Raw genomic sequence first — 9,778 nt, forward strand, 5'->3', positions numbered from 1 at the left:
GATGGCGGACTAATCCTCGTGCATGTTGCGCTTGATTTGGGGGCGCCGGCCGTTGACTCACACGCGATGCACTTGTCGCCCCACTTGTCAGGTCACGATAGCACATCAACCTCGGCGCAGCAAACATCATATGCGTCATTCGTATGCTCATACTCTGTAGTTTTTAAAGCCGTTTTTTCGTATAAATAGCGATCCACAGTCCTGAAAGAGTCTTCGCAAGATCTCGCTCGAAATCGAGACAGCCCACCGAGGGCGTACGACGACAGCTTCGAATGCAAGGAGTATAAACATCGTCGTTAGCGGCAGTGGTGGCGCTTGCGCGCAGCAGCCGCAGAAGCGACCTGCAAGCGAGCAGCAGCGGCACAAGCAGGCGCTGCAAAGGATGGTTGCGGACGGCGGCCTGCCAACGGCGGCGGGCAGGCCAGATGTGCCGGAAGCCGTTGTTGCGCCGCCACCCATCAGCCTGCAGCTGCTTGACCATCAGCGCCAGGAAAAACTGGCTGAGCTGCTGCTGTGCAGTGGCAAGACGGCGGACGCCCTTGCTTGCGCCGACAAGGCGCTACTCGCTGCTCCCGCCTCGGCAGCTCTGCTGCATTTGCGCGGCCGTTGCCTGCTGAGCGCTGGCAACATCCCAGGTGTGCCGATTGACCCTGCAGGAGCTGTGCAGATGTGAATGCTGCCGAGCGCGCCGGGGCCTTTCGTCTACAAGGACGCAGCAGCCAGGCCAACAAGGGGCGGCACCCGTGCCTCCGCTTGGTGTGCAGGAGCGTTCGCAAGCTTCATGTCTGTGCTGGCGGCGGACCCTGCGCATCTGCCGGCACTGCTGGAGCTGGCATCACTCTACAAGGCCAGGGGCCTGCTGCAGGAGGCGCGGGACGTTCTGGAGCGCGCAGTCAAGGCCGCACCAGCCGACGAGCGCGCTGGGGAGGGCCTAGCTACAGTTCTGACCGACCTGGGCACAGCGGCCAAGGTGTCCGGGCGGCTGGATGAGGCCGTGCAGCTGTACCACGCGGCTCTTCGGGTGTGGCCCACCCTTGCAGCAGCACATTACAACCTGGTGCGAACGCAGGGCGGATGCGACCGCGGGGGCAATGCGACCGCGCTAGCTGCAGTCTGTAAAAATCTCTGCTTGGTGACCATGCTTCATAATGGTGTTGATGCAGCAACCAAGCACTGCAACTTCACAAACAACCACAATGCGCCATGCTCGCATGCACGTCTGCACAGGGGGTTGTGGCCAGCGAGGCGGGGCGTGACCGGTGGCGAGAGGCGCTCCAGTACTACAGCCGCGCCATTGAGGTGGCGCCTTGCTACGCACAGGTGGGCGTAGCTAGATTGCTTTGTGTCCAGGAATCTCACAACGTGGCTGCGCAACCGGAGGTCAACCGAGGTAATTGGGGTCCCTTGCATCAGCGGCTGCATCACTGCGCACTCGCCAAGAAGCAGCTATGAGGCCACTGACAGTACAGAGCTTGACACAGGGTTGGCTTGTGCCCGCGGTCGCCCCTCCCATCCCTGGGCCGCTTCTTGGCAGGCGCACTGCAACATGGGCGTCATTTATAAGGAGGAGGGCCGCCTGGAGGATGCGGTGGCAGCCTATGAGCGGGCCCTCAAGGTGGAGAGGGGGTTGGTGGCAGGGAAGGCGTTATTCGGGGGGGCAGGAAGCAAGACCAGGGTACGCTGCATCGCTTTTGGTTCATGAGCTGGTTGATGATGCCTCGCCCTGCGTTGGCCACACAGCAGACTGTGCAGGCCCAGTATGCCGCAGACCGACTGCACTCAGGTGGCAGCTGCTGAGCTGCTTTGGATCCTGGCCGCCCACCCACGCCATGTACGGCCAGGCGGCGCCCTTCTACGACCTCGTCCGCAGCAATCTGGCCATCGCGCTCACAGACTTGGGCACACTGCGCAAGGCCCAGGGCGACACGGCCGGCGGCATCGCGCTGTACGACCGCGCCCTGGCGCTGTCACCGCGGCATGCAGACGCGCTGTACAACCTGGGTGTCGCGCTCGCCGAGCCAGGGCCGTGCCAGTCCCTGGATCGGGCCCTCTTCTGTTACCACACAGCTGTTGCTGTCAGGCCCGAATGCGCAGAGGCGTGAGTAGCCCAAATTGTGCGTTGCTGTGTGCTGCAGCTCCTACAGGGGACAGGTGCTGTGTCGTGTGCATGAGCTGGATAAAGCAACAGCAAGTATTGCGCACGCGCACCCACTTTGGCGGCAGGCAGTGTGCAAACGCCTCACCCCGACAAACCTTGAACCGACTGCGGCGCCACCAGGTGGAACAACGCGGGCGTCATCTACCGCGAACGCAACGAGCTGGAGCGCGCCAGCGAGTGCTACCTGGCAGCCCTCAACATCAGGCCCAACTTCCCGCAGGTTGGTGGAGAAAGGGAGTTGCAAGTAATGCAAGGGGTCGATGCGCAACAGGGGTGTTCCTTTCTCACAGAACTGTACTCTTTTGCAATGCTCCACACCACAATAGAGCACTTTGTCTCCATCCCACGCCACGTCCCACCCTTCACCACAGAGCCTGAACAACCTGTCTGTCATCTACACCAGCCAGGGTCGCGCGGGCGAGGCCACGGCCCTGCTGCAGGCAGCTACCCAGGCCTGTCCCTCTTATGCAGAGGCCTGGAACAACCTGGGCGTGCTGCAGCGCGACATTGGCGCAGTCGCTGATGCCATTGCCAGCTACGAACGCGCGGCGAGCTTGGCGCCAGAGCAGCCCAACGCAGGTGCAAAGCTTGTCTTGGCACTCCCCACCCCTGCACTTGCACAGCCCTTACATGCTTCATCTGTTAATCTATTTGTGACCTAACATGAGTTCTCAAATCCTTCGATGATTCCTTCCATCAATGGCTGCATATGTTGAGTCCCGTCAGGCGCAGCACCTTGCTACACTCACCATCTGATATCCCATCTGCCTACCCGAACCCCCCGCATCGCCAATCTGCAGCCCAGAACCGCCTCCTGGCGCTCAATTATGCACACCCCGGGGAAGATCCCTGGGTGTGCAGGCAGCACGTGGCATGGGGCTCCAAATTCCAGGCAGCCATAACTCAGCTGCCTCCGGTGTCGCCTTTGGAATTTTGCCGCTCAGGCCCCTTGCGCGTAGGCTACGTGTCTCCTGACCTGTTCACGCATTCGGTCTCATACTTCTGCGAGGCGCCCCTGACGGGCCACGACCGCGAGGCAGTGGCAGCCTACGTCTATGACTCAACGCCCCGGCGCGACGCGAAAAGCGAGCGGCTGCGGCGGGAGGCGGAGGCGGCAGGGGTGATGTGGCGCTGTGTTGAGGGCCTGGGTGACGACGCGCTGGCTCAGCTGGTGCGAGACGACGGCATTGGCGTGTTGGTGGAGCTCACAGGTGAGCTTTGAGGCAAGATGGGCAGACGGCCTGCCAACAAGGGTGCATTTGAGAGTGCTGCGGTTGACTGTGGACGCTGGTTCGCCTGCACATGTCCCTGTTTAGTGCTAGGCAGGACCTGGCACAGGTGTACTTCAAGCGGTCGCGTATTAACGGCACTAACTACCCTCTTGACACGCCGTTTGAAGGCCACACGGCGCACAACCGCCTGGGGATGATGGCGCGGCGGCCGGCGCCAGTGCAGGCGACATGGATCGGCTACCCCAACAGCACAGGCCTGGCCGCCATCGACTACCGCCTCACAGACGCCATATGCGACCCCGAGGACACCAAGCAGGTCGGGATTGAAGGGGCGGCAGGCACGACGCAGGGATGTGTTGTGTGCGGTTAGAGCTCACACGCTCTGGACGTGGCTGGTGTCACCAACGCTCACTTGCTGTGAGTCCTGATGTGCAGCGCTTTGACTTCGATGCCTCAATGTCTTGTTCCCCTGCTTTTTGATTCGCTCCACCAACCCCCGGCGTTATTGCCCTTTCACACGTCCAAGGCTCGTGCGGTTGCATGCACACGGCCCTCACAGCCCTTTGCACGCCCCCTCCCCTGTTGCCGCAGACATTTGTTGAGGAGCTGGTGCGGCTGCCGCGCTGCTTCCTGTGCTACACCCCGGCCCTGGACGCCCCCCCTGTGGCGCCCCTGCCTGCTCTCAACAACGGATTCATCACGTTCGGCTCCTTCAACGCGCTGGCCAAGGTGTCTGACGATGTCCTGGGCCTCTGGGCGCGCCTGCTGGCTGCTGTCCCCGGCAGCCGCCTGGTCCTCAAAAACAAGCCCTTCGCCTGCCCCCAGGCCCGCGCCCTGTGGATGGCGCGGATGGCGGCGTTGGGCGTGGAGGCGTGGCGCGTGGACCTGCTGCCCCTGGCCCCAGGCAACTGCGAGCACCTGGCGCAGTACGCACTGATGGACGTCAGCCTGGATCCCTTCCCCTACGCAGGTGAGATTGGTTGGCAGGGAGGGGTGCAGTGCAGAGGACTGGTGTGAGGCGTGCGTAGTCCGGTGGTGCACCTAGCGGGGCCCCCAGGGCCTCTTGAAGCGCCCTCTCCCGGTTGGTGACGCACAACAGGCGCCGCATTGTTGTAGCGCGCCGGCTTGCGGCGGCGTTCCCCATGACCCTTTGACCCCCCTGCCCCAACCCCATACAGGCACCACCACCACTGTAGAGTCCCTGTTCATGGGGGTGCCCTGCATCTCCATGGTGGGGGGCTGCCACGCGCACAACGTCGGCGCCAGCCTGCTGCACACAGTGGGGCTGGCTGATGACTGGGTGGTGGCCGACACCGAAGCTTACCTGGCGCGAGCGGTGGCGGCGGCGGCTGACCTTCCACGACTGGCGGCGCTGCGGGCAGGTCTGAGGGAGCGGCTGCTGTCGTCGCCTCTCTGCGATGCGCCGTCGTTTGTGCGCAGCCTGGAGGGCGTCTACAGGCAGCTTTTTGCGCGGTGGCTGCAGGAAACGGGCAGCAGCAGCGGCGGCCTGAACCAGGTTGGCGTTGCAGGGGCTGTTCAGGTGGGCGCGACCGGCAAGCAGGGGCCGTTGAGAAAGACGGACGCATGTACCAGTAGCTGTAGGAGCGGTGGTGATTGCATCAGCAGGAGCGCCAGCAATGGTTCGACAAGGGCACAGGAGCAGAGCGAGCCCTAGGCAGGAGCTTGGTGGCCATCAACTCACCCAGGCAGAGCGCCCCAGTTGACTGACCGCAACAACAGCTGAGCCGCAGCGATTTTTACTGTAATTTTTGAAGCTTGTTACACATGCTGCAATGGTCTGTCAACTGGTTGCGGTTCTTTGACATGAGCTCATGTCCAGCTGCAGGTGTGGTGGTCAACACCCTGTCGCTCATGACGCAGCCGGTCAGACCCAGAAGAGACAGAGCACCCGCGCCGATCGGGAAGCCTTGAGGATCGCCTTGGCGCATTTATAACCCTCGGTCACGTCCAAAGCATGTCACCGCGCAGTTGAGCTCGTCACCTGGCGGTGCGCACCTGCTGCGCACCTTCGCTCATTCGCCCCACACCGCCAGTGCAAACATTGCCTGTGCTCGAGTGAAGTTGCTGTTGCCACCGTCTCTGAAAGTGTGAAATCAACTTTAACAATGCGTGGGATCCTGGCGAGCGCGCAGCCTCGCGGGTGCGTTCAGAGCGAGCCCGTTGCGTCTGGCCTTCGTAGCAAGCACCCGCAGCGATTGTTACGAGGCAGCCATTTGCTTAGTCGGATAGACCAGCAGCATGCAGAGGAGCCGTGGGGGTGTCTACACCAGCCAGGGCGGCGTGCGTTGCGCGCCCCGTGTGCGGCCGTGGACGCTCCAGCTGCTGAGGACGGCACCGCTGTCTCGGTCAGCGAGGAGCAGCAGCTGCCTGTAGAGGATGAGTCGCTCGAGATACTGGAGTGGCCCTTGGTGTGCCGGCAGGTGCGTGCAGGGGCAGGCCCAGGCTGTGTTTGTGCTCTGCTGGGCGCCGCGGTAGCAGACTTGCACCATGCGGGCCACCTCATTGGCATGGTGTGCGGGTGAAATTGCTCTTGCATGCAAAGTACGCATGTATCAGCATCAATACACACACGCACGCGCACGCACACACGCGCGAATGCATTCTTGAGCGCACACAGGCGTGCAAGCTCGCGCACAACGCGTGCATTCACACACACACACACCCATCCACAAACACACACACACATACATCCACACAGACACACACACTCACACACACACACTCACACACACACACGTGCACACGCGATGCAGGTAGCGTGCTTCTGCCGCACGCCTATGGCAGCCGAGCGTGCATTGGCTGGGCTGCAATTGGGCTCCAGTCAAGGGGAGAGCGAGGCGCTGCTGCAGCAGACCGAGGAGGCGCAGCTGGCAGACCTGCCGCTGGCTGGTAAGGGATCAGGGAATGCAGGGGGGCATTCAGGGGTTGGTACCAGGCTGAGGTGGTCGGCCGCTGGTACGGGAGATGGCAGCCGAGCGCTGCTGCATTTCAGGCCTGTCACTGTGCACACATAAGAGCTGCCGCCGCAAACCATGGCAAACATTGCTGCACCCCCAGGCATCCTTGACCTGCGGCCGGCCATAAATGCTGCGGCGTCTGGAATGGTCCTCAACGCCAAGCAGCTGGAGGGCGTCGCCGCCACCCTGGAGGCTGCGCTGAGACTGCGAGACGTGGCATGCCAGCGGGGGCCAGAGGCGCGCTTCCCCCTGCTGGCGCGGCTCGCAGACGGCATCTGCGCAGATGAGGCGTCCACGGTGGCTGCGCTCAGGGCCTGCATCCGTGGGGGAAACGTCACTGATGAAGCTGACCCGGCGCTGGCAGCCACGCGCGCTGCGCGTTCCTCCAACTTGGCGGCACTGCGCTCCATGGTGGGGGCCATGGCGCGCGACATGGCTGCGAGGGGAGCTGCAGACAGCCGTGAGCCATTGCTGGTGCGGGGACGGTTCTGTGTAGCGGTACGCTCCAACCGGCGCTCCGAGCTGCCCAAGGGGAGCGTGAAGCTGGGCGCCAGCAGCTCTGGTGAGGCATGAGGCTTCTGCTTGGCTGTGTTGTGTTGGGGGCTGCCGTTAGGGGTGTGTGCTTGAGGTGGTGTCATGGGGTGGGCTTGTGCTGCGGTGTTGAATAATGTGTTGTGTTTGTTTCATTAAAGGTGTCGCGGATGCCAGCTTGCAGTTCTGTCCGCACCGTCGCACCGCTCTGCCAGGTGCTACCGCCTACATTGAGCCAGCGCCGGCAGTGGACCTGAACAACCGGGAGATTGAGCTGGCTGCCCGAGAGGAGGAGGCCGAGGCAGCAGTCATGGCGCGGCTGAGCGCCATGCTGGCAGGGCGTGCCCCCCAGCTTGCGTCGTTGGTAGCATCAGTTGCAGAGCTGGACATCGCGGCAGCTCGTGGTCGCCACGCACAGTGGATGGGCAGCGTCAAGCCACAATTTGTCAGCAGGTAATTCCAGCGTTTTTCACGCCAGGCCGCGGCTAGCGATTGGCAGATGCTGCCAACCGCCTGAGTCCGCCCACCTATTGCCCCCCAACATCAGCTGACGATTGACCGGGTGTTGTGGCCCGCCCCTTCTTGTGCTGTGCTTCCCAACGCAGTCAGCCCAACCTAGCACCCGCACCCAAGTCACACCCCCTGCCGCCCCCTCAGGTTTGAGGTGGAGGGGCCGCCGCCGCTCTGTGTGCAGGGGGCCGTGCACCCCCTGCTGCTGGAGCCGACCTTGGACCCGCTACCGCAGCCACCGAGCGCCGAGGACCAGCCTTTTGCAGCCAACTTTCAGGCGGTGCCCTCGTTTTGGGGCGCGCCAGGGGGCAGCAGGGGCCGGTCCAGCGAAGCGCGACGGCCACGGCCCCTGGACCTGCGTGTTCCAGCGGGCATCAGTGTCGTTGCCATCACTGGGCCCAACACAGGTAGATGCCCGCAACTTCCTACACAACAGGGTTGGTTCTTCATGGTTCTTTCTTCAGGGTTGAGAATTAATCTCAACCCTAGTACAGCACACCTACAGCACACTTGTGTGCGCAGGGTTGAGCCAGTTTAATTTCTGTCGCTCCACCATGGTTGGGTGCGCCCAACCTCCACCCAACCCCATCAACCAACAGGCGGTAAAACCGTCACGCTCAAGGTGGCTGGACTCATGGCGCTCATGGCCAAGGCGGGCCTGTTCTTGCCCATCGACGCCCCGGGCCAAGACGCAGCAGCCCCTCCTGTACCGCGGCTGCACTGGTTTGATGCGGTGCTGGCTGATATCGGCGACGCGCAGAGCCTGCAGCAGAGCCTCTCGACGTTCAGTGGTCACGTGCGGAGGCTGCGGCGCGTGCTGGGTGCAGCAGGGCCGCTGTCCCTGGTGCTGCTGGATGAGGTCGGCAGCGGCACAGACCCGGGAGAGGGCGCGGCCCTGGCGCGCGCGGTGCTTGACGCTCTCGCAGGGCGTGCTGGCCTCACCCTCGCCACCACGCACCACGCCGAGCTGAAAGGGGCTGCGGTGCAGGACACCCGCTACGCCAACGCGTCGATGGGCTTTGACACCGCCAGCCTGGCACCTACGTACACCCTGGCATGGGGCGAGGCAGGTGCCAGCAACGCGCTCGACATTGCCGCAGCGTTGGGCTTTGACGCAGCCGTTGTGGGTGACGCGCGGCGCCTGGCAGCCAGCGAGGAGGCGGCACGCGCCGAGGCGGCGGCCGACATGGAGCGCGTGGCGGCCAGCGTGGAGCGTCAGCTGGCTGAGTTGAGGGACCGGTTGCAGCGGCGTCGTGAGGCGCGTGCGGCGCGCGAGTCTCGGTTGGCCGAGCTGCGCAGTCGTGAGCGCGACCTGGCGGCGGTGCGTGCCAATGTGCAGCGTGGGCCCGCGCTGGTGGAGCAGGTCGTGGCGCGCCGCGTGCTGGAGGTGCAGCTATCGCTCGCTGGATTCCGCCGCGGCGAGCTGGAGCCTGCGGTGCTGGCACAGCGGCTCGAGGATCTTGAGGCGCAGCTGCCTCCGCGGCTGCGACCAGGGCAGCAGGGGCCTGGGGGTGCTGGTGCAGACATCGGACTGGTGCCTGTGGCCAGTCAGCTCAAGGCAGGGGACAGTGTGATGGTGCCGAAGAAAGGGCAGCTGGGCTATGGCACAGTGCACAAGGTGCGCGCCGCCAAGGCATGGGCCTTCGCACAAGAGAGGCCGTGGCAGCTGGCTGCGTTGTGAACGGATCTCCTGTTACATGGGGCGATTGGCTCCCGTCCCTTCGCGCCAGCTGCTGGATCAATCGAGCGGCACTTGAAAGGCGCTTGAATGTTGGTGTTCATTGCACCACGCCTGTGCAGGCCTCAAACCCCCTCCTGTTTCCCCTTCCACCCAACTGTTGCCCTTGGTGACCCTCTGCAGGTAGTGGGGGACATGGTTGTGGTGGCGACCCTGATGGGCCGCGTGAAGGTAGCGGCAGACGAAGTGGTGCTCACGGATGACGCCGCAGCGGCGGCCAGGGAGGCAGCGGAGCGGCGGCAGCAGGGGCAGCTGGCGGGGGAGGGCAACAGCGCACAGGGGCGGCGGGACAGTGCCTACGCTGACCTGATGCTGCGTGTCGACGAAGCGCTGAGCGCGTTGCAGACCAACTGACTTGGTGGTGGCGAGCTCGTCGTCTTTGGTTGCAGCTTCACCCCAGGCGGCATGCACAGGGTGCTGGCTGCACGAGAGTCTTTATGCTGAGCAGCCCTGAACAGGGATCTTTTCTGGCTCACCGCACCATTTGCAATGTCGGCTCTGCGGGCATCACGGGGACGTGAATGCCCAGAGACCCCTCATGAACAGGGGCGCCGCGAACACATCGACACATCTGCATGTCGGCATGCCCAGTGCCTCCCCCCCCCCCCCCCCCCCCCCCCCCCCCCCCCCC

At 63.7% G+C, this 9,778-nt stretch overlaps 1 protein-coding gene across 1 annotated transcript; it reads left to right on the forward strand.

The window, feature by feature from the left end:
* Nucleotides 1-382: 382 nt before the first annotated feature.
* On the forward strand, nucleotides 383-9,501 carry MNEG_0970 (putative UDP-N-acetylglucosamine--peptideN-acetylglucosaminyltransferase SPINDLY; the record flags this gene model as incomplete). The annotated part of the gene is made up of 19 exons (XM_014050541.1): nucleotides 383-635; nucleotides 765-1,021; nucleotides 1,228-1,320; nucleotides 1,535-1,615; nucleotides 1,842-2,026; nucleotides 2,279-2,378; nucleotides 2,530-2,737; nucleotides 3,103-3,369; nucleotides 3,558-3,706; nucleotides 3,982-4,360; nucleotides 4,569-4,930; nucleotides 5,380-5,398; nucleotides 5,731-5,831; nucleotides 6,165-6,300; nucleotides 6,469-6,930; nucleotides 7,115-7,352; nucleotides 7,557-7,816; nucleotides 8,009-9,027; nucleotides 9,271-9,501. 19 exons carry the CDS (start codon nucleotides 383-385, stop codon nucleotides 9,499-9,501), a joined length of 4,800 nt encoding a protein of 1,599 aa, XP_013905995.1.
* Between the last annotated feature and the right edge of the window lie 277 nt (nucleotides 9,502-9,778).

The sequence above is a fragment of the Monoraphidium neglectum genome (genome assembly GCF_000611645.1).
Source record: "Monoraphidium neglectum strain SAG 48.87 unplaced genomic scaffold scaffold00090, whole genome shotgun sequence".
Taxonomy (NCBI): domain Eukaryota; kingdom Viridiplantae; phylum Chlorophyta; class Chlorophyceae; order Sphaeropleales; family Selenastraceae; genus Monoraphidium; species Monoraphidium neglectum.